The following is a 25,511-nucleotide window of genomic DNA, read 5'->3' as shown; positions in this document are numbered from 1 at the left end:
TATATAACACTGAAACTAGCACCCCTTTAAAACTACTCTCCCCTCAGATCTGCTTTAGCTTTGGGTCTCATTCTGAAAATAATTCTGTCAAGAGTTTCATTCTAGATTTTTAAATAATCTTCTGAAGTTTGAAACCAGATACATCTGAAAATGCCATGTTCAGACTTATCTGTTTAATTACCAAAAAATGTGAGAAGCCCACTTGGAACTGACTAAACACTCAATATTTGCTCCCAAGAGCACTTTCAGAAATGCAGCCTTATTTGTTGTACACACGCAGATAATAGCTCATCAGGTGAACACCAAGGGATACATACACCTGCAGCTTATACACATAGAGGAAACATAGGGGCAAGCACAGGTCTAAAATAATAAAACGGATTTCCTTTAACTGTAGTAATCAGTTCCAAAACGTTCAGATCAGACAATGTTAGCTACATTAGCTGAGAGAATAAACACGCCTTGAACAGGTTAACGTTCCATGCTGATGCAAAAATGAATGTTACTTCCTTTTTTTTCTTTGTTCTCAAATGTAGATGGAATCTTGTTAAAAATCTTTATTGATTCATTAGTCATACCAAGGCAGCTATAAATTATATGCTTACAGTTGTTATGTGGGTGTGCTTACGTACACAGACATTAAACCATAAAATAAGTAAATATTAGTGTTGATGTTGGGGGTATATTTATTGGGAAAAGAATGTCTGAAATGTGAAGCTAAAAATATTATAAGAGTTACATGATAAGTATATGGTATATCAGGGGTAATTTAGGTACCTATCTCAGACCACTGAAACAATAAAACTGTCTATGTAAACAGGTAGAAAGTCCACAGTGTGTGGGAAAGAGTTGTCATGTACTGAAATATAGTAAATTAACTGGATCTTTTATTCTAATAACTAAAATGAAGACTTACATTTGTAGATCAACACTGCAGTAGTCTGTGGGCAATCGCTCTTTAAAGGATACCACCCCTCTTCATCCTTATATGCCCTTAGTGCTCTTCTGTAATATTTATCAGATATATTTCCTGTGGGTGCTTTATTCCTGTTCCAGAACTCCGCAGAAGTATCCATTCTTTATTACTTGTGCAAATAAAGGACAGGCAAAGTCAAACTTAAAATGGAAGAGAAACCTCCTGGGTTTCCAGAATATAGGAAGTCAAAACTGGGGGGGCGGGGGAAGGGAGTGTTTTTATACACATACTATTCATAAAAGCGAGATGCCTGATATTTGAAAAGAAAGAGTAACAGGCACATGAGGGAGACAGACCCTCTCCATTCAATTTCTTTGATAAATATAGTGAGAAAGGCTAGAACAGGAAGGTTGTAGCCATTAGCAGAGTTCCGAGGGAAAGTCCTTGAGCCACAGCAGGCTCTCTGCCTGCCTCAGTATTGTACTAAGAGTGGTTATAATTCTAAGAAGACAAATGCTTCCTACAAAGTGACTGGAAGCTCTACATAGACAATTAAAACACAACAAAATGCAGCAATAAAGAAATTATAAAAGAGAATGAAAAGTTAGCATCATTAAAAGAGTTACCTTTCAACTGTGTGATATTTTAAATGAATGGCTTAAAGCGCTTATAAACTGAATGTTTTAGGGTAAGATATTATTTTAGATAACTATGTAATTTTAAAAATCATGAATTATGATATGACAAAAGCATGATGTGACCTAGGAGTGTTAAAAAATTCAAAATTATTTATTATTACTGATTATTCAAAAAAATTCAAAATATTATTTAACAGGTAAAACTTCATTGAAAATCTAAAATACTAAAAACTTAAATTCAAGTAAAATGATATCCGTATAAGCTTTCATTTACAAAGTGTGTATTAACCAGGAAACATTTACACATTTATTCTTTTACACTGTAATATCTAATCGTTCTCCGTAATTTTCATTAGAAAGAAATATTTTACCTACTGAAGTTTGTGAACCTTCTCAGAAAACATTTTGTCATAAATTTGGGGGCATAAATTTATTTCTGTTGTAAATTGTAAATGACTAACATTCTAGTAAAATGCTGGACTGTGAAAAACAGACACTGCTTTTCCCAATTATGGGAAATGTGTTTGGAAATATATCCCAAAATATTCTGAATAAACAGAGCAAACATTTGTAATCCCGTAGATTCAACAAAGAAAGGGAATTTCCTAGATGTCAGACAAAGAGGGAAATCTAAGAGAAGCATAAACTCAAGCAAAACTATAACCATGGCCGTAAGGTGGGGGGTTAGGAGGCTGGTCTCAGTCCTAAGATGGGGGTTCAAGTCTGGAGTTTTAATGGCTTCTCTAAGCCTTGACATTGGGCTGTGGACTCACTGCAGGAAATTGGAACTGATTTCATTTAAGCCTGAACTCTAAAATGCCTCCTGACAGTGAAATAAAAAAGTACTAGAAAAATTTCACCTGCAACCTGGGAATGGCAACTAGAAAACATTCTCTCTCCTTTGGGGTTCTAGGTGGGTCAAAATTAGTGTACTGTCAAACCCACCAACCTGTGTGCCACATGGAAATGGTGTCAGTTTTATTCTCCTTTTATGTGCTAGAATTCTTCAACAAATCAGGCAAATGGTATTTCCACAGGAAAGAAAGTGTAGCTTTAACTGACAATGAGCTCACCATAAGGCAGTATATGGCACAAAAGGAAATCAGAAGCCACAAAAGTTAGAATATTGTACACTAAGAACTAGAAAGAATAAAATAGTCTGAAAAAGTTGTATAAATATAAAAATCAATAATCATAATTTTATAATATAAATCATAGAAATGAAATATGTAGAATATATCATCATCAAAATATGATTAAAAATAGAAGAAAGAAATAAGGAATAGGAAAAATACAACACAGTATAGGGCATTCCATTAAAAGAATAAGCATATTTGGAAAACAGTTAATATAATGTACTTCTAGAAATAAAAAATGTGTGTGGTCACTGAAATTTAAAATTCAGGAGTTCCCGTCATGGTGCAGCAGAAACAAATCTGACTAGGAACCATGAGGTTGAGGGTTCAATCCCTGGCCTCACTCAGTGGGTCAAGGATCTGGCATTGCCATGAGCTGTGGTGTAGATTGCTGACATGGCTTGGATCTGGTGTTGCTGTGGCTGTGGTGTAGGCCAGCAGCTACAGCTACCCCTAGCCTGGGAACCTCCATATGCCGCAGGTGTGGCCCTAAAAAGAGAAAAAGACAAACAACAACAACAAATTCGGTGAATAGTTTAAACAAGAGATTAGAATAGAGATAGAGAATCAGAACTACAGACCTGAGAGAATTATAAGTTGTTATAGGAGGGAGGTAAAGAAATAAAAATGTGAGATGCTAAGTGGCATGGCTGATAAAACGATAAAATCTAACATAAGTTTAGTAAGAGTTGCCAAAAAAGAGATGAGATGAATTTGGGGAGAAATGATATTCAGGAAATAATGGAGGAGTAAAGAATTATGAAGAATTAAAGAAAATTATACATCTTCCATTTGAAGAAGATTAAAAAGCCCACCACCAGGGCTTATAGTAGAAACTCTGCCTACCAGCCAGGACAAAGAGAAAAATATTAAAACTAGAAACAAATATCAGATTATTGTGTTTACCACCAACTGTGCAACTTCATTGAAAAAAACTGCTCAGTAATATATGTACTTAGAAGAATATTGGACCCAGAAGAATTCCATTGGATGGCAAAATACAAGCATCAGTCTATATAAAGCAGTAACACATGAGTGATAACCAATTAAGAACTGTAATAAAAATATTTAGACTAGCAACAAAACAATGTGGTACCTAGAAATAAATGTTCTCAAGTAGAAGTAACTTTTTACAAGATTATTGAAGGTCATAAAATAATATTTAATATGGGGAGATAGCTGCGAGTATCAAGTGCTGGTGAAAATCTGGGGAAATGGAAATGTTCACTGCTGCTGTTATTAGGACGAATGAGTATCACAACTTAGGAGGCTGATGTGTCATTATTTGGCATCATTAAAGATGTTAAAAACTTGTCAACCAGCAGTTCAGCATCTAGACATTTACTCTAAAGAAACTTGTATAATATGTACAAAGAAGCATATTAAAGGTGTTCAATATAAACCTACTCATTAGAATGTAAATTACGAAAAAAAATCTAAGTATCCATAAATAAGAAAAATAAATAATATGTTCATGTAATTTGATACAAGAAACAACTCAAGGGAATAAGTTTTTACATGTAAAAACACTGATAAGTTTGAGGTGAGGTGAAAAAAACAAGTGCCTTTATCATCACTTATATAAAGCTATTAAATTAAAATATTCTATGAACACTTATGTATGTATAATTTTTTAAAATTTAAATGCAGTTATATTATATATACTAATTTCAGAAGAGTAGTTAACTGAAGAAAAAGGGAAAGAAATAGGATGGAAAGTGAAGTTAAATTCAAATGTGATTTTAAGTTCTGTTTCTTTAAAATATAACTGAAGCACACATGGAAATATATAATTTTTTGCCTCTAGGTTGTGGCTAATGGATAATTATCATATTGTAGGTACTTTTCTAGTTATTTAAAATAATTCCAAATTTAATATTTATCTAATAGAAGAGAAAAAAGGATTTCCTGATTTAACAAGAGGTGAATGAAATTTTTAACTTATTACAACTTACCAGCTTATCAACTTATCAACTTATCAACTGCTATTACCTTAACGCATAAGATTTTCTGTTATATCCTTGTTTAGGTAATGATATCATTGAACATCATCCTCATTATATTTCAAAATATTAAAACAGTGCAACTCAAGACGTAAAAATATTTGCTAATTTTTATGCATTATTAAAATGTTTAAAATTTCTCTCTCTTCTGGTAAATTACAAGAGACAAGCCAATCTCAGATATATGACACATCAATTAAATGTAAATGCTATTTGACTCTTGGTATTTGTTTATGTTAAGTACTAAATGCTAGAAAGAAATTGGCTTTTTTGAAGTTTGGTGTCATATTATCTATTCACTGTCAGTTGGATTGCAGACTCTGATAAATAGTATAAATAGACCTTGATCTAGGTAGGAACATGTGCTTTTATTTTTATCAAAGTCTTATAATAATAGAAAGATAAATAGTCAATTAAAAAGACTAGAAATCAAAGTCTGTATTTTCATCTTGTTTTGCTTTGGGTTTTTAATTGCACTTTACATTATGCTCTGACTGGCACATAAAATTATGTAATCTGACCTTGGCTTACCTCTCCAGAATGTTCTTGAGCTTCAGCCACTGTCTTCCAGCCTTGCTTACATTTCTTGAGTCACCACGCTCTTTCTAACTCTGGGATTTTATAGATTCTATTCAGACTTCTGGGAAAACCTGACTCTGACCTTTTCCCTATGCTTAAGCTAGGTGTTTTTTAAGGCTCATTTCCATTCCACTCCTCAGCAAAGCTATCCTTGATCTCCCAATATAAATCATTCTCCTGCCATAGACATTGTCACTTTTTTCTCTTCCTTTATGAACTTTTTATACTTTGCAATCCATGTAATGTCTATCTCACCACTGTGATGATATCAATTCTATATATTTCCCTCATCATTGAAAAATACTATAAAAAAAGAAGGAAAGAAGAAAACAAAAAATATTCAAAGCTTTGACAGTTCCTTAAACTGTCTGATTCATATTTCTTAAGCTTGTAAAATGATATTAAATCATTCTTGCCTAACTCTCAATAGGTATAATTGTAACATTAAAGCCTTGTGCAAATATAACATATAATCATAAATACTGGCTGAATTTTTTGTTTATATATATATATTTTTTTACAGGTAGAGATAAGTTCCCATTCTTTTTCCCCAATGGGTTTTTTTTGTTGTTTTGTTTTGTTTTGTTTGGCCAGTCCTGCAGCATATTGTATTGAAGTTCCTGATAGAACCTGCACCAACCACAGCAGTGACCCAAACTGCTGCAGTGACAATGCCCCCCATCCCAGTGGGATTTTTATCATGTGTGCTAACATTTTTATTTGTTTGGGTTTCCGTCCTCTTTTCCATTATGTGTAGAAATGATTATCTCATTAATTTATTAGGCCCAAACCCTGGGCATTTTTACAAAAGGTAAAAATTTAATTGATGTATTTGATCCCAAATACAAATTACAGATGTAAAATTTTTAGTATTAAAAAACACATGCCAGAATTTGTCTTTTGCAACAGCTACAGTTCAAAAATATTATGTTGATCAGTATTTTTTTAAGATTGAAACCTAAGATTGTAAAAAGTAAGAACCAATTTTTATTTATTTTCTTCTCTTCCTCTTCCTACCCCACCACCTTTTTATTATTTAGCCTTGGAACCCTGTATTTAAGGAGTAAACACTCAACAAATACCACTAATTACTTAATTATCCTTCTTTTGTTAATTTCTTTTAATACTAGGATGCATTAGAACAAAGGCCGTAACAGAGGAAAATCTGTAATTGACTACAAACACCCCTACAAGCAAGCATGACTGCAAAATTTCTAAAGCAATTATCACCAAAAATAACTTACACGTCACTGGAGATATTCCTGGTAACTTTGTCAGTAGAATTCCCAGTTGGCTAACAATTACCATTAAGCATGTACTGCTGAAGCTGTTCCTAATTTATAAGAAGGCAGCTTCATGAGAAAGAATACAGGGAAACTATTGTGACTCTATTTCCCTAGAGAGAAACTGTGCTGAGGAAACTATAGCAAAAAGAAAATTGATGTCAACCCAACAGTGTCTGACTTCAAGGAAAGAGAACCTAGTCAGGTTTTTCTAATTCACCTTTGTTTTTAAGAAAATAGAGTACCAAAGGGGAAAAAAAAAGGCAGTATTATACATTTTTTGGTAGGGTAGGCCACAAAATATCTAATTAGATAACTCAGCTAAACAGAAATATGTGTCTAAAACACCCATTTCTCTCTAAGAAAATTGAAAATTGCTTCTCGAGGGACAAAAATATATTCATTTTAAGTATAAGGAAAACATATTCACACAGTGCATCAGCACACGCAGTATATTTGCAGAATTAAAATTTCATGGTGGAGATAATTATTTTCAAAAAGTGACTAAAGAGGCTTCTCGGAGACAAGACAGTGAAAACTAGATTGGGAACCTGTGGTTTAAAGTGACACATTTTATTATCACAATATGTAAGAGAATAAAAATATTTATCACTCGAATTAGTTTTTGACAATGGAAAAATAATTAACTTTTAGTTTTTATTTATTTAATTTTGGTTAATATATTCAACTGGAATGATGGTTTAGAAACCAAAAAACTAGAATATTTGTTTTTAGGAAAATAAGGTGATAAAAGAGAATATAAATCTCTAGAGTAGAAGTCTGGAACATTCTGGGAATTACCTATTTCATAGACTTCGATGCAGAAGTATTCATTAAATTTGAAAGAATCACTATTGAACTCTGAATAAATATTAAAATAAATGTACTGGACTGACAAAAGCTACCCATTTGAAATGCCAAAAGAGAATAAAATAGAACTCATTTTGTTTGGATAAACAGTTAAAGCAACTTCTAAAATTTTAAATTATATGCTAACAATTCCTTTTAAAGTTGATCAGTACAAAGAAGTGACAGATTATAATAGCTAAAAAAGAGAGAAATCTCATAATGAATAATACAGTATTGGGGCTAGAAACTGCAGACTCTCACCATCATTATTAGATATTCAAGATCAACTATTTTCACATCCTGTTTTAGAGACTGAGTTGGGTGGTGACAAGTTATAAATTAAGGTACCTGCCCCTGAAACCTTACTAATGTAAATGGCAAGAAAAGAACAAAAATTAGGGTTTACTCTTTGATCACTTAATTAATTGAAATGATCTTTAGTAAGCATTCTTATATCTATAAACATTCTGATTAAAGAGAACAATACTGGGAGTTCCCATTGTGGCTCCAGCATTAACAAATTGACTAGTATGCATGAGGATGCTGGTTCAATCCCTGGCTTCATCACTCAGTGGATTAAGGATCCAGCCTTGCTGTGAGCTGTGGTGTAGGTCAAAGGTGAGGCTTGGATCCTGTGTTGCTGCAGCTGTGGCGTAGGCTGGCAACTGAAGCTCTGATCTGACCCCTAGCCACACCTGCACCCCTAAAAAAAAACAAACAAACAAACAAAAAACACAATGCCGCAGTGGCCTCTTTTAATCCTATCATGCAAACCTTGGGCTGTATCTTTTAGTCTCAACCTTGTGACTTTTCTGTCTTTTTTTTTCCTTCAAGAGGTGGGGAACTTTAGTGATAAATCCTGTGTCAGATCCAGAGCATGTGCCCCTCTTAGGGCAGTAACTTCCTTCTGCCTTGTATTGTATTTACTTGTTCCATCTTATTTCCTTTGCTATAATTCTCTTGAGGGCATTTTCTGTAATCCCTCTGGTATTTCATGTAATGCCTCATATGTAGTAGCTCAGCTATGACCAGATGAATGAATAATAGGAAAAGAAAAGAATAGTGAGAAATAATATACAGAGCATTTATTAATAATTTGGCATTGATAGCCAAGGAAGTTAAAATGCTCAGTGATCCTACCCATAAAGCAGATGGTTCATTCTCCAGCTGAAGATGAATTTGGAATACAGTCAGGGGCTGCTTCATGGATGACAGTTGATGAATCACAGAAAAGTTTTGAAAAAGCGATTATATACCTGAGAACTCATAACAGTAATTGAGATCCAAGCTGCCAAGATTATGTGTGTTAGCAAACTACTGTAAGATATGGAATCTCTGTCCCTGTAAAGGTGCATTAAAAGTCCTGGGATACCATGATTCATCATTTGAATTGTGCCACTCTAAGATACCTAAAATTTATTAAATATCAAACTTTAATGTTCCCTGGTAACCATTGTTTTAAAATTAATATCTTTTTAATATTTTTAATTTTTTGTTATTTCCCCAATACAATTTGTTTTCTACTGTACAGCATGGTGATCCACTTACACATACATGTATACATTCTTTTTTCTCACATTATCATGCACCATCATCAATGACTAGACATAGTTCCCAGTGCCACACAGCAGGATCTCATTGCTAATCCATTCCAAAGGCAACGGTTTGCATCTATTAACCCCAAACTCCCAATCCATCCCACTCCCTCCCCCTCCCCCTTGTCAACCACAAGTCTATTCTCCAAATCCATGATTTTGTTTTCTGTGGAAAGGTTCATTTGTGCTATATATTAGATTCCAGTTATAAGTGATATCATATGGTATTTGCCTTTCTTTTTCTGACTTACTTCACTCAGGGTGAGAGTCTCTTATTCCACCCATGTTGCTTCAAATGGCATTATTTTATTCTTTTTTATGGCTGAGTAGTAATTCCATTGTGTATATATAGCACATCTTTTTAATCCAATCATCTGTCAGTGGACATTTAGATTGTTTCCATGTCTTGGCTATTGTGATTAGTGCTTCAATGAACATGAAGGTGCATGTGTCTTTTTCTAGGAAAGTTCTGTCAGGATATATGCCCAAGAGTAGTATTGCTGGGTCATATGGTAGTTCCATGTATAGTTTTCTGAGGTACCTCCATACTCTTCTCCACAGTGGTGGTACCAGCTTACATTCCCACCAACAGTGCAGGAGGGTTCCCTTTTCTCCACACACCTTCCAGCATTTGTTCTTTGTGGACTTATTAATGATGGCCATTCTGACTGGTGTGAGGTGGTATCTCATGGTAGTTTTGATTTGCATTTCTCTAATCATCATTGATGTTGAGCATTTTTTCATGTGCTTGTTGGCCATCTGTATATCTTCCTTGGAGAATGGTCTATTCAGGTCTTTTGCCCATTTTTCAGCCTTCCAAATGTTTCTCAGTTCAGTCTCCCAAAGCAACAGAAATAAAAGCAAAAATAAACCAGTGGGACCTAATCAAACTGACAAACTTTTTGCAAAGCAAAGGAAACCAAAAAGAAAACAAAAAGGCAACATACAGAATGGGAGAATATAATTTCTTTCTTTTTTTTCTAGAGAAAATAGTTTCAAATGATGCAACTGAAGAGGGCTTAATCTCTAAAATATACAAGCATGTTATACAACTCAATAGCAAAAAAGCCAACAACACAATTAAAACTAATATATTTTTAAAGAAAACTCTGGAGACATAAACCTCAAGTAAGAAATTACTTAGATGTGTACTCTCTCAAGGGAGATTAGAAAACTAAAATGGAAGCACAACCTGATATAACTAATTCATTCTATACATGTTGAGTCATGTCCAGAAAGCAGAGTTCCGGGAAGCTAGAAAGATTTTCTCCCTGATGCTTTGTATTCCTTTCAAGCCTCAGAGGCTCTTTAACTGGTCCATAAGGACACACATATAATTAGGTACAATATCCACCATATTTACAATTTAGTTTTGGTTTAGTGTTTGACAGTAGTAGAACTGAGAAAAATCAGAATTGAGAACTTTTCGATTGAATTACCTAGCTCAATCTGATTAGGAGCTACACTCACTAAAGAAAAAAGTATAGTATAGACTCAGGACTAAAAAATTAGAAGAGTCTAGAAACTTGAAGTTGTGGCTTTAAGCTGACATGCTATGTAGTATTATGTAAGGTCTATGCAAATCTTATGAGTTCATAATTGCTCGTGAAGAGGGTGGAAGTGAATTGAGCGTGGGGAAGTAATATAGAATTAGCTTGAGGACCTGTAGCAGGATCTCAAAGATTATAGCTCAAAGATCTTTCATGATAAAGAAATAAAAGTAAAACTATCACTTGGATAACCTGTTTTTGTAGGTGTAGACAATCTATCGTCTTTACCATGATGTGTTGGGGAGACTCAAGACCACACTCATTTTCAGTGATTCACTAGAAGGACTCAGAACTCTAGAAGACTATTATACTCACAATTGAGGTTTATTATAGTGAAAGCATACAGATAAAAATCAGCAAAGACAAAAGGTGCATAAGAAAGAATCCAGGAGAGACCAAGCACAAACTTCCACTTATCCTCTCCCAGTAGAATCTTACAGAGAATGGATAATTCTCCCAGCAACAATATGTAACAACACATTTGAGATTTTATGAACCAGGAAAACTCACTCAAGTCTTGGTGTCCAGGTTATTTATTGGGGGTCAGTTAAGTAGATAGGGAATACTTACAAGACTGACCTTACCCATTCAGTGTCCAATACCGCCAGAGGTCAAACTGATATCCAGGTAAACAAAAACCAGGCATGCACCATATATGACATCATTAGCATAAAATGTCTAGTGTGACTCCTGCTTTCAGGAATAGAGACATTATTTCAGGCAAGATATTCCAAGGGTTTATAGGTTACCTCCCAGGAAGCAGTGTAGGGACAATCTTTCCAATTTAGAATGCACAGGTTTTAAGTATTGCAAGCCCATTAACACTTTGCTGCATCATATGGTGTTGAAAGATTTCTTTGTTCCAGTGTCTCACATTTCATGGACATGTTACCTGCTATTGCCAACTTAAGTGCCTCAAATGTAGTTCTGTTGGCATATCTCCTGCTAAATAACTTTTAATAACTTAACCAGTTCCCAAGAATCAGATAGGATAGTGTTAAAGGTCTGTTATGTGAAGTCAGGGGCACTGGAACCCAAGTCCAAATTAAGTTCCTAGCATATAATAAATATTCTATACATGTGTTTCAAATTAATAAATAATGAATGAAACTTCTATCCTTTGAATTCTTATTCCCAATATCTCTACTAACATAGGTCTCTATTCTATCTCCTCCAACAGGTTGAATTTTTAAATCATTCTCCAAAGTTTAGGTTAAATTCTGCTCCTAACATAAAGCCTCCTCAAGTTTTCATAGCAGAAACTAGCCCTTCCTCCTCTGTTACCATAATTTAATTTATTTCAGAGATGCACTTTTCATTATCCACCTTGCATTATAGTTGATTATAAACGTATCTCTTTACTCAACTCTGGATGTTAGGTTTTAAAGACAGAGACCTTAGCTCACCCATTTTTATAGTCCCAAAAATTTCTACCCTAATGTGATGCTTCAGTCTATTAAATTAAATTGAATATTGCAATTATTTAATCATAAGTTATATTATGTAGCTAAATGTAGCTAAAGAAAATGTAACTAATGTCCAAAAGTTTCTAATTGTTAAACTCAGTCTGAATCTCAGAAAGTGGTATTACAAGCTTTCAAATTAGAGTAAATGAAAGTAGATTAGACCAAGCACATAAGAACACAGTGTACAGGACAGCTGTACTATGTCCTCAACAGGATAACCTAAATTATAATTATAGGTATGTTTCATCTTTCCTGCCTGTGTACTCTCTGGAAGATGCTCTCAACTTTAGGGTTTGGGGTATTTATTTGTCACCATAGGTCTGAAATTAGTTTGATTAGTTTTGTTGACATCTCTCATCTCAAAAGGTGTGAAAGTTATGTTAGAAACTAGTAGAAGTATCAGTGCAATCATTCATCTTGTGTACATACTGGAATGCTAGAGTTTGACACATGAAACGAGGATAAAGTCACCCCTTTGTTTAGGCTCCCAGCAATGTAGACATGGTTGATATTGTAAATAGGTCATAAAAATTGAGAGTCCAAAAGTTAATTTCAAGTATATTATTCTCTTGGTTACAAGAAGAACTTCATTTTTTTTTAAATATAAACGTCTCTATTCTTTTCATGCCATTGTTCTTTCCTTTTCTGTTTTTCACCCTATGTTCTCAGAATTTATTGTCCTTATCTTTGTCCAATCTTGGTTTAATCCAAAATGCTTTTATGAAACATCAACTAGATGCACGGCACTTCACTGTGTGTGAAAAAGTATGACCACCAAGAGATTCATTTAAACTTAATAAAATTTTATTAAGCTAGTGCTCAATATTGTATCAGGAACCCTGCCATTTTCTGGTACCGTGTGGTAAGACAGGCTTTCTACCTCAGAATTGATTATGGTATGTAGCTAGAGAGAATAACCTTAAAAGACACAGCAATACGTTTTTGGTGGTTATAATAGTGCAGTGTATAAAGGGCTGTGAGAACACACTTAGGGGAGAAGCTAGATCTCTAAGGAAGAGAAATGCTTCAGAATTGAAGTAATGAGGGAATTTAGGGAAGAGGGAAAATGTGGAGCAAACTCGTGTGTGGGGAATACTGAGAATCTGTTTCCTAGAAAGCAGGAAACCTTCATTTAAAAGACATTAGTCAAGATTAATCATTCTTAAACTGAGAAATTACATCTGTGCCAGTTTTTCATCTTATGGTCAACTTCCCCTGGCTTGAGTCCCACCTATCAACTTTTTTTTTTTTTTTTTTTTTTTTTTTTGTATATCAGGCCTAGGGTTAATGAAACCATTCTGGAGAGCAGTCACCAAATGAGAATGATTTTTCCCAAAATTTTATTGTATGATTAACTGGCTACACCAGTGTGTTAAGGGAAACAATGAAAATTAATGAAAGAAAACTTTCCTTCTTTCCTACTGCTTCTCATCAGGGAAATACTATGACTATTTGCCCCATTTTCTCTAGTTCTCATATTTTTCTGCTTGCTTCAGATGTATGTAGTTTTCATATATAATGTTAAAAGTATTTTACCACATCAGTATTCTATTATACATCCATGTACTAGCTTAATTTTTTTTTATTTTGTCATAGGTCATGTGTTCTAAGAGGAAGTATTTCAACAGCATAGAGCAGTAAACAGTAAACCAAAAGTCTAACTCATTGCTGTATTTGTCATGGCATTTATTCCATACTCTTGACAGAGATGAAAAGCAAATTGTAACCTTTACCACAGTAGATTAGAATCCCATATTCTTTTCTATCAGCCTGATTAGGATAGCATATTGCATACTAAGAAGCTTTTCATAAGACTTTTAAAAATATCATTATACTTTACATTGGGTCGAGAGGTAAAATGAAGACTATACAGCTTGCATGTTCCTTAAACAGAAATAGATTGAGACAATGCTCCATCTTTAAGGCACCTCTGTGGCTAACCCACCTCTCTATTTATAGGAAAATGTCGAAGGAGGAGACTGCAGTCGCTGCAAATCCGGCTTCTTCAATTTGCAAGAGGATAATCATAAAGGCTGTGATGAGTGTTTCTGTTCAGGGGTTTCAAACAGATGTCAGAGCTCCTACTGGACCTATGGCAATGTAAGCAACAGCCTTTGAATCCTGTGTGTGGCGCCCTGGGGCTTCTTGCTATTATTGTTGTCCTATAAGAAATTGAAAACATTTATTTTTCTTGTCGTGAGCTTCTACTTAAAGTTATCATGAAGAAGTCATGGAATTTTATTCTAAATGCAAGTTATATCTCTTCGACCAAAGCCTTTGAGGTTTTATTCCTACCAGTATGTAGAATGGAACCTCTTAGAATAAGTCAACATTCATCTTTTCAGTGTCCATGATTAGTAAGTAAAGAAGGACTGGGATTAGGTGTGTTTTAGCCACAGGGGCAGATGATTCAACAGAGAAAACAACAGATTGTGATATGAAAAATTACGTGTTTCACTCACCAGTATTTATGGTATACACATTAAGAAAAACTCCTTTAACACCTGCATACATAATACATATTCCCTACCGAGCCTTTAGTTATAATTTGATGTTGCCAGGGCCTTTAATTTGTTCCAAGGGGACACTACCTTTGAAAAATACCTTTATTCTCAGAGTTACCTTCATGGCTCAGTGGTTAACAAACCCAACTAGGAACCATGAGGATGTGGATTCGATCCCTGGCCTCGCTCAGTGGGTTAAGGATCTGGCATTGCTGTGAGCTGTGGTCTAGGTTGTAGACACAACTCAGATCCGTGTTGCTGTAGCTGTGGTATAGGCTGGCAGCTGTAGCTCTGATTTGACCCCTAGCCTAGGAACTTCCATATGCCACGAGTATGCCCCTAAAAAGCAAAAAAAAAAAAAAAAAAAAAAAAAAAAGAAAGAAAGAAAGAAAAAGAAGAATACCTTTATTCTTAAGCGATTAATTTTTACTTATTTAGTAGTTACTGAGATATTCTTCCTCTAACATAAACATGTTTTCCTTCTTATTTCCACTGCTCATCACACTCTCATTGCCTTTTCAACCCTTCACAGATGGTGATTTATCTCCTTTTAGAAGAGATAAGAGAGGAAGATGGTATGTGGGGAGAATTTCAAATAGCTTCTGTGGCAATTCTTAGGAGTACAGAGTGACAGGAAACAAGCTTGAGAAACAAAGAAACCTACAGAGGGAATGAGAAAGTGGCATATAGGGTCGAGTTTGCTAAGAAGTTGGGTTCTTATCCTTGGAGAGTCACTGAAGGTTTTTAGCAGGGGAGCGATATTATGAGAGTTGGGCTTTACAAAGATCACTACTTTAATAAACTGTCTTCCAAACACCACTCCTGTCTCTCAGCTTTAATCAGCTAACTAATCCTTAACACAGTACAATATTTTTTCTGCCTGTTTTGCTCTTAAGTCAAGTCTGAAGTATTATGCATAGTTTCTGGTTGTTCTCTCATATCTAAATTTGAATCTATACATATTTGATTAAATACATTGCTTTGAGGCAGATTTTTATATAGAACCGACAGCAAATAGACATCTAGTCTAACTTGCTCCTGTTTATAAAGTCTCATATCACTCTCTAGACTGCTCCATTAATGTACTCATGTTTAATGATTAGCAGAGGAGCAGAAGTAGTACTCAGCCTTGTTCATCAGAAACTAGGTCCACTGATACTTGCATTTCAGTAAGTCTGCTGGAAAGAACTTCCTCCGAATCTCCCTGGGCTGTCTTAGGATGCCTGATGGATTATGATGGAAAGAGAAGAAAAGGAAGTAATACATATCTTGTTGCTTAGCTATCCAATAAGCTTTTACCTGGTATCTCTTTCTCTTTTGACCAGGGCAGTTCCAGCAATTCCATAGCATTAGGAGATGCCGAATCCAATGACCTCTGCATGAAAAAAATTTTTTAAATATTTTATCCACATATTATCACCATTACCATTCTGCTCCCCATCACCCACCACACCAAGCAGCTCACATACATCTCGTGGGCCCCTGGTAGCCACAAACCCCCGTATCCAGTGTTTTGTCCTGACTAGACAGGATGGATGGTTTAAAGTAGAATTGTAGCTGTGTACCTAGTCATGGCTGGAGTATAAACATGGGAAACCAAATTGTCATGTATTCCCTAATTCCTCCTTAAAGGCCTCTTCTTTTTCTAAGCCGAGGATCTAGGCTAGGAGCTCCTGTAACCCGTCTGACCCCACAGGGAGGAATAGGTACAGTGTTATGAGCTAGTGGATTCTAATGTCCTTCAGCCTCAAAGTTGAAAGTTAAATAAGGGAAAAGGAAGGAATTATTAAGTAAAAACCCACCTTTCATGTCTCTTTTACCTCTGCTTTACAAATATATATGTAATACCTTTTGGAATAATTGTTTCCATCAGCAATTGGAAATTACTAGTGGGATGAAAAATACAGAATTCAAAATTCAACTATTTGATAATTTATGTAACATTACGTGTAGTTTTGAACGAGTTCCTCTTTTTAAGAAGTACTTGGAATCATAACTTTTAAAACATGCATTGGACTGGTAAAAACAGATTCCTACATAATACTGTCCAAACTCCTAAAAATATCAAGAAAAAATAAATAAATTGGTACCTAAAACTGAGTACACATGATAAGTGATACTCACAACTCTCATATTTTTCTAAACTTTTATAATTTTTGTTATTTTAAATTTCAAAAAATAAATACAGGAATATGGAAGAGAAAGGGAGTGATTTTTTTTTTCCTAAGTAAGGATGGTTGTGTGTTTTCTTTAAGATACAAGACATGAGTGGCTGGTATCTGACTGACATCTCTGGCCACATTCGAGTGGCTCCCCAGCAGGATGACATGGATCCACCTCGGCAGATCAGCATCAGCAGCAGTGAGGCCCGACGAGCCCTGCCCCAGAGCTACTTTTGGAGCGCACCAGCTCCATACCTGGGAAACAAGGTAAGTCCAGGCAGTGCTTGCTTCTTGCTTTAATTGATTAATAAGTAGAGGGGTTTTATTTAATCTTCCTTTGAAGGAAAATAAGAGCAAATATATACTGTATTGGATTGCCAGAACTAGGGAGTTCCCATCGTGCCTCAGTGGTTAACAAACCCGAATAGTATCCATGAGGACGCAGGTTCAATCCCTGGCTTCACTCAATGAGTTAAGGATCTGGCATTGCTGGGAGCTGTGGTGTAAGTCGCAGACATGGCTCAAATCTGGCATTGCTGTGGCTGAGGCCAGTGGTTACAGCTCCAATTCAACCCCTAGCCTGAGAACATCCGTATGTGTGTGTGTGGCCCTAAAAAGACAAAGAGAGAGAGAGAGAGAGAAAGAAAGAAAGGAAAGGATTGCCAGAACCACCTGAATAAGATTTCAAATTAAGTTGGACACTCCCCTGTTACCCCATGGGCCAAAGCACCTTTGCTTTCTCAACTCTACGTAGCTGCTGTGTCCAATTTTTGAATGAACAAATAAATTAATGAAGCTTCTAGGATATTATTTTGCAAAACAAATTACAGCTATTGGAAGAAACTGTATTATGTTTACTTGAAATAGTTGATTTTCTAGAGCTGTCTATGGTAGAATATTTACTGAAATATTTCTCATCTTTTTCTATTTCATTTCAAAACTGATATTCAAGAGCTCTACTTTTTCTACCTTGTTTGAATGTTAATTGGAAATGAAATTTATTACATAACTAATTTAATGCTTTCCATGAAGCTTATGTAAACACCGTATTTCCTGGAGCTCTGAAAGAGAACTACCCTAAAAGAAGTGCCAGATTGAATGCACATGTTTGTTTTCAAGCCCACTTTCACACACACAAAAACACACACAGATAAACAAATGTAGCAGTCTCAGAAATTCAGGTGTTTTCCCCCCTGTTGTGGATTAACTCTCTCTAAGTAGAGTCCATGGCTTTTATCATTTTATTTTATTTTGCTTAACAATTTGTTGGAAACAAAATTTGGTAAAGTCATTCTCAATGGGAAGTCCTTCCTATTCTGTGGGACTTAATACCTTGTAGCTAGTAGTTAATTTACCTAATCACACAGAAATTCACAGTCCAGAAAAATCCTTTAGCACATTGATGCTATTGAAGCCTAGTTTTCACCTAGAAAAATATAATGTACCTTTTGAATAAATCTTCAGTGACTAAATAAATAAAAATATATTAATAGTTAATGGTGTGTGAGAATTGAGATAGAAAAACTTACTAGTTCATATGAATGGAAATCAGTTCAGTGTTTAACTAATTGAAAACATTTTAACTTGTGGCTCGTCTCTTACTTTTACAGGCTTCTAAATACCATTATGAAAAATGTGTAAATGAACAAAACACATTTTTAGTGAATGTGTATTTTTAAAGAGACGGTGTGTGTTGCATAAAACTTTCTAGCTATAATAAAAATCTAATTAAATTTTTACATCAAAGCCCTTTCCAATGAGAAGTCATTCTATCCTATTCTATTTAGGAACTTCCTGAATCTCTGACAAGAATAAAATAGCACATACGACTTGAATGTCTATAGCTTAAAATTGTCAAAAAGATAAATACATATATAAACTGTCTATTTTTTTTAACTGCTTTGAGGAATTTAGAGAAGAGCCATGGGTCAAAATTGGATGTTTCAGAGGTCTGGTCTTACTTACAGCGGTGAAATTTACTTAAAGATAGTTTTTTTAAAAAAATAGCATATTCTTGCCATATTTTCCATCATTTCTTCTTTGGTCATATGCTTTTTCTTTCTGTTGGCTGAAAATCAAACTGACAGAAGGAAGGTAAGCAAATGGGATGTGAAATAGCATCAGAGCAAAGAATTTGGACATCCTGTTCGGAGTTGTTGGTTCCCAAAGATAACTTCCCTTATCCTGGCTGAACTGCTTCTTAGAACCACCTACAATGAAGCACTTCATATCCCCCACAGATCATTTTCACATCAAAGGCTGTGCTTGCCTGTGCTGCAGTTTCCATTCAGTGAACAAAATAATGGTAACAGGGTGTGCAAATTGTTTGAATATGGAAGACATTTTTTTAATGTAATGTGGAAGCCCTTGGTGGTTTACTGTCAGATATCTCAGCATGAATGAAACAATTTGCCCTAATAACTGAACCATATAAATTTTTGATACTACAGTAATACTGCAAGCTCTCACAAATTACCACTGTACATCTTAGCTGCCATGTCATATCACGTAAATTACAGTCATGATGACATTCTTAGCTTGGTTGATTTAATATCTTGCTAAGGAAACAGAAAATTGTAGGGCCTTGTTTGTAAATCCAATAAAGCCACTTTTTTAAATAGTTGAAGCTAAATTCTGTACCAGTAATTGCTGTGGAAATGAGAGCCATTGCCAGGATCTGACAGAAATAGTATATCAAAAAACTAGTACATCTGCTTAGTTACTGAATTTCATTTACATCCATGACCGGGAGGTTGTGGGTATGTAATCCCTCCTCCGCCTTTTTAGTGTTAATTCCTAAGTCCAAAAAGTTATTTATGAGATGCTTTTCCTAAATATTTATGTAACCCATTTTCAAATATTTTCCATTACTTAGTTCTAAGTCCACTTATAACAGAAGGGAGATGTGTTGTGCATATTCTGTTATAATGAAGGTGCCACATGCTGATCTTCCCTTTTTTGGAGAACCTCACCCCAAATAATAAAACTGCTGTCACTTGGGATACACTCTGCTAACATAGAGGCCTGCCTGACTGTAATTAAATTCAGGAGCACTAGCCAATTTAGCAAAGGAATATTTTTTATCCTAAGAAACATTTTTATTGACTGCAGTTCCTTTTCTGGAATAATGAGGAATACAGAAAGTGAATACAGTTATCTGTGTGGCTAGTGGATGAGGCCTAGAAAAAGCACATTTTTATACTACCCATTTAAAAAAATGTCATGATCTTGTTTGTGTGCACAACACACACAGTGAGGCCAAACAAACAGAACTGTCAGAGTTTGGAGCCAAGAAGGGTTTATTGCAGGGCTGAGCAAGGAGAATGAGGCAGCTTATGCTCAAGAGAACTTAACTCCTCAAAGACTTTCAGGGAAGAGCCTTTTTAAAGCCGAGGTGGGGGAGGGGAGTCATAGGTTATGTGATGAGCTTGTGCACGATTGTGATTGGTTGATGGTGAGGTAGCAGTGTAGTGTCTTCCTCAGGTTTCATTTGGTCTGGGAGCTACATGCTCATGGGCATCAAGTAGTTAACTTCATCCATTTGGTGGGGGTTTTGGCATCTGTAAAACAGCTCAAGAAGTGTGTATCAGTTACTGTTATGTAGGTACTTTGGGGAGGAGCTAAAGATTCTATGACTGTCATATGGCTGATTTCCTGTTTAAAATGTTACCAGTTTTCCTGACCAAAATGCTATTGTTGGTCGCTACATGTTCATATCCTTTCTATCATGAATTCTTGAGCCAGGCTTTTGTGATTAAGAGGAGGCCTGGGAAAGTACAGCTTTTCTACAAACAGGAGGCAGGCAGAGGGCATGGGGAGTGGGGTCTCTTTGAGAGGGTGCTATAGGTTCCTCCTGGATTAGAGTCTCAACTCTGAGTTAATTCCTCAGCAGCAGTCTTGAATTTTTTTTTCTCATATGTGAGAGTATTTAGCACAATTGTCACAATCAAGTGTTAATTTCCCCCCCTCCCCCATTCTAGATATTTGAAGAGAATTAGGACAGGCATCCACAGGGCTCTACTAGGTAGCATCTTACTTTCAAAATGGTTTTAAGGCATTTGTTTAAGCATGGGACTAGGCAGGAATGGGAAGAGCTGGAGGACATAGTCCTGCTGGTTTGCTACAGGCTACAGCTATTGAGAAACAGTTTGGGTATTTCAGAGTTGGAATAATTTACTGCTTTAGTAAACTAAGTGCTATTGGAACATTAAAATAGTCATTTACTTAAGGTTACCCTAGTGGTCTAAAATAGATAGTGCAGCTTCTGGAAGCAATTCTCTTCTGTCTATAAAGTTCCCTGAAAATCTGGCCTGGCCTGTCTACTGTTCCTGCATTATCATTAAGGCTTGCAATTCTGTCTCTGAGCATTAGTAAATTAATCTTGTGTAATTTGGCCTTTATAAAGCAATGCTTATTTTCTACAACATTATACTGACTTTTTCCATTTCTGGCTTAGAGAAGCTTTGAAATTGTTTCATGTAGTTGCTATAGTTCACCTTAGGATGAACATTATGAGTCTGCTGACAAAATAGCATCTGGTTCTAAAAGTAATCTCTGGTGTTTCTTTGTTGTGCTCGCTTGGCTTTTCAGTTCTATCTCTCCATCCCAAATTAAAGCTGTGGATGTGAAAAAAGATTGGTGTTTGAGATTTACAGGACAGAGCAGTCCTTGTCACATGAACGGAGCGCTGCAATTATTCTGTGATTAATGCTACATCTTTAACAACAGCAACAAAGTAGTTTTGATTAGATTGCTCAGAAATGACTCCTGAGTTGGAATTTATGTTAGATTTAATTCTGAAAAACTTTAAACTCACTAATAAGCATGATCCACTCTCCTTTTAGCAGCTTAATTTTTATTTGTAATATCTTTGTTTCTCATTCCTCACAATTATTCAAAAGTAAAGGTCATAATCGCTCCTTCATCCTTATCATTTTCCAATTTAAATCTTGGATTAAATGGGTTAATAATAATACATATGTGGAGAATTACATGGTCACAAAAGTAAACAGAATAAATGAACTGTGACTGACTTTTTCCACAAGTCAGATAATATAAAAAAGATTTGGTAATAAAGTAGTATGAGAAAAAGTTTTATTGTCAAGAATAAACCAGATGAATTGCTGGGGATAAATGAGGGGACACTTTTATTAAAAAACAAACACACTATGGAAAATAGTATGGAGGTACCTCAGAAAACTAAATGTTTTTACCCAGCAATCCCACTCTTAGGCATATATCCGGACCAGAGTTTCCTTGAAAAAGACACATGCACCCGCATATTCATTGCAACACTGTTCGCAATAGCCAAGACAGGGAAGCAATCTAAATGTCCATTAACAGATGAATGGATTAAGAAGATGTGCTATATATACACAATGGAATATTACTCAGCCATAAAAAAGAACAAAACAATGCTATTTGCAGCACTATGGATGGAACCAGAGACTCTCATACTGTGTGAAGTAAGTCAGAAAGAGAATGAATGCCATATGATATCACATACCTGGAATTTAATATATGGCACAAATGAACCTTTCACTAGAAGAGAAAATCTTACACATGGGGAACAGACTTGTGGGTGCCAAGAGGGAGGAGGAGGGAGTGGGATAGACTGGGACTTCGAGGTTAATAGATGCAAACTGTTGCCTTCGGAATGGATAAGCAATGAGATCCTGCTGTATAACGCTGGGAACTATATCTAGTCACTTATGATGGAGTATGATAATGTGAGAAAAAAGAACGTATATGTGTATGTGTGACTGGGTCACCTGGCTGTAGACTAGAAAATTGACAGAACACTCTAAACCAGGTATAATGGAAAAAAATTAAAATCATTTAAAATTTTAAAAAGCAAAAAAAAAAAAATTAAAAGGAATTAAGGGTGAATATCAAGGAATTAAGAGCAGATATGAACAGCAATGCAGATTCCTTTAGAAAGGAATTAGAAAATGTAAGGAGGAACATAGAAAATTTAGAAAATTCATTTGCCAGGACACAAACTGAGCTAAAGTCACTAAAGAGCACAATGAATAATGTAGACAAGCGAATTAGTGGCTTGGAAGATAGAGTAATGGAAATCACCCAGTCAGGACAGCAGACAGAAAACCAAATGAAAAAACATAAGCGATCTATGGGATAATATATAGTGGGCCAAACTACACATAATAGGAATTCCAGAAGAAGAAAAAGAAAAGGGGATTTAAAATATATTTGAATAAATTATGTCTGAAAAGTTTATAAATCTAAAGGAAACTGATATCAAAATACAGGAAGCACAGAGGGCCCCAAATAGACCGACACCAAGACATATTATAATAAAAATGGCAAAAGTTAAAGAGAGGATTCTAAAGGCTGCAAGAGAAAAACAAAGTATTAACTATAAGGGAATGCTATCCCATTATGCTATCAGCTGATTTCCTACAGAAACACTACAGGCCAGAAGAGAGTGTCAAGATATATTCAAAGTTCTGGAAGGAAAAAATATGCAGCCTAGAAAACTCTATCCAGCAATAATATCATTTAAAATAGAAGGGGAATTCTCTGACAGCAACATCTTCTCAGATCCACCTCTTAAAGTAATGACAATAAAAATAGATAAATAAATAAACAAATAAGACTTAATTAAACTTAAAAGTTTCTGCACAGCAAAGGAAAACTCTAAACAAAATGAAAAGACAACTCAGAGAATAGGAGAAAATCTTTGCAAATGAATTGACTGATAATGGATTAGTGTCCAAAATTTATAAACACCTCCTACAGTTCAATACCAAAAAAACCCAAAAAACCCCATCAAAAAATGGGCAGAAGATCTAAACAGACAGTTCTCCAGAGAAGACATATGGATGGTCAAAAAACACATGAAAAGATGTTCAACATCACTCATTATTAGAGAGATGCAAATCAAAACCACTCTGAGGTACCACCTTACACCAGCCAAAATGGCTATTGTCAAAAAGTCTACAAACAATAAGGGCTGGAAAGGGTGTGGAGAAAAAGGAACCCTAGCACACTGTTGGTGGGAATGTAAATTGGTGCAACCACTGTGGAAAACAGTATGGAGATTCCTCAGAAAACTATACATGGAACTACCATTTGATCCAGCAATCCCACTCCTGGGCATCTATCCAGAGAAAACCACGACTCGCAAAGACACATGTATTCCGATGTTCATTGCAGCACTATTTTCAATAGCCAAGACATGGAAACAACCTAAATGTCCATTGACAGAGGAGTGGATCCAGAAGATGTGGTACATATACACAATGGACTATTACTCAGCCATTAAAAGGAAAGAAATACTGGCATTTTTAGCAACATGGATGGACCTAGAAATTATTGTGCTAAGTGAAGTCACTCAGACAATGAGACACCAACACCAAATGCTATCACTTTCATCTGAAATCTAAAAAAAAGGACACAATGAACTTCTTTTCAGAACAGATGCTGACTCACAGACTTTGAAAAACTTGGGGTTTCCAAATGAGACAGTTTGGGAGGTGGAGGTGCACTGAGGTTTTGGGATGGAAATGCTGTAAAATTTGGTTGTGATGATTGTTGTACACCTATAAATGTAATAAAATTCATTAAGTAATAAAAGATAAAAATAAATAAATAAAATAGAAGGGGAAATAAATAATTTATCCAACAAACAAAAGCTAAAAGAGTACAGCAATACTATGCCCATTCTAAAAGAAATACTGAAAAGGCTTCTCTAAATAAAAAAAGAAATAAGAAATATGATGGAGGAAACCACAATTGGAAATCAATCACTTAAATGTGCCAGCATACCGATCTAAGAGTGGGAAAAAAAGAAAAAGAAAAAAGAAACTACTATAATAGCAATGATAAACACAAGGAACAGCAAAAGGACAAACATGAAGATGTTAAAAAGGGAATTCATAGAATGTGGGGAAGGAAAGTAAGAAAATCTAGATTATTTTTTAATAATGTGCTTGAGCCTATATGACTATCAGGCTAAAGCAAGCAGATACAGGAAGGGGTTAATATACTTAAAAAACACGTCAACCACAGATCAAAACCAAACATTACATTCACCAAAACTAAAAAAAGTACACAAGCACAAAATAAATGGAAATCATCCAACCAAAAAAAAAAAAAAAAAGGAACAAAGGAGAAACATAGAATCAACTGGAAAACAAGCTTTAAAATGGCAATAAATACAAATTTATCAATAATTACCTTAAATGTCAATGGACTGAATGCTCCAATCAAAGACACAGAGTAGCAGATTGAATAAAAGAGCAAAAATCTGCAATCTGCTGTCTACAAGTGACTCACTTTAGGGCAAAGGACACATATAGATTGAAAGTGGGGGATGGGAAAAGATATTTCATGCCAATGGACAAGACAGGAAAGCAGGAGTTGCAATACTCATATCAGACAAAATAGACTTTAAAATGAAAGCCATAAAGAAAGAAAAAGAAGAAACACTATTTAATGCTAAAAGGATCCATTCAAGAAGAGGATATTACAATTGTCAGTATGCATGGCCCTAATATAGAAGCACCAGGTACCTACAACAAATAGTAAGAGACATAAAAGGAGAAATCGATGGGAATACAATAATAGTGGGAGACTTTAACACCCCAGTCACATCAATGGACAGATCCTCTAGATGGGAAGTCAATAAGGCAACAGAGATCCTAAAGGACACAATAGAAAAGTTAGACTTAATTGACATTTTCAGGACATTATATCCAAAAAAATCAGAATATACTTCTTCTCAAGTGCACATGGAACATTCTCAAAGATTGATCACATACTGGGCACAAAGCTACCCTCAACAAATTTAAGAGTATAGAAGTTA

At 35.2% G+C, this 25,511-nt stretch overlaps 1 protein-coding gene across 3 annotated transcripts in view; it reads left to right on the top strand.

Annotated features, from left to right (window-relative positions):
* The window catches only part of LAMA2 (laminin subunit alpha 2), a 592,018-nt gene that overhangs the window by 264,586 nt on the left and 301,921 nt on the right, over positions 1 to 25,511 (top strand). For all 3 annotated transcript variants that reach the window (XR_014803693.1, XM_084956512.1, XM_084956505.1), the window contains exons 11-12: positions 13,975 to 14,115; positions 16,775 to 16,948. Coding sequence is in view for 2 of the 3 variants with exons in the window: in XM_084956512.1 (XP_084812638.1) it covers positions 13,975 to 14,115; positions 16,775 to 16,948 (315 nt within the window). In the remaining variant the exon portion in view is untranslated. The remainder of the gene's footprint in view (positions 1 to 13,974; positions 14,116 to 16,774; positions 16,949 to 25,511) is intronic.

Source organism: Sus scrofa, chromosome 1 (assembly GCF_054392235.1).
Source record: "Sus scrofa isolate SSC_HxYL_T2T_F1_AM1 chromosome 1, Sscrofa_HxYL_maternal_Yorkshire_Landrace_v2.0, whole genome shotgun sequence".
Classification (NCBI taxonomy): Eukaryota; Metazoa; Chordata; class Mammalia; order Artiodactyla; family Suidae; genus Sus; species Sus scrofa.
This window is presented reverse-complemented; position numbering and strand designations above follow the sequence as displayed.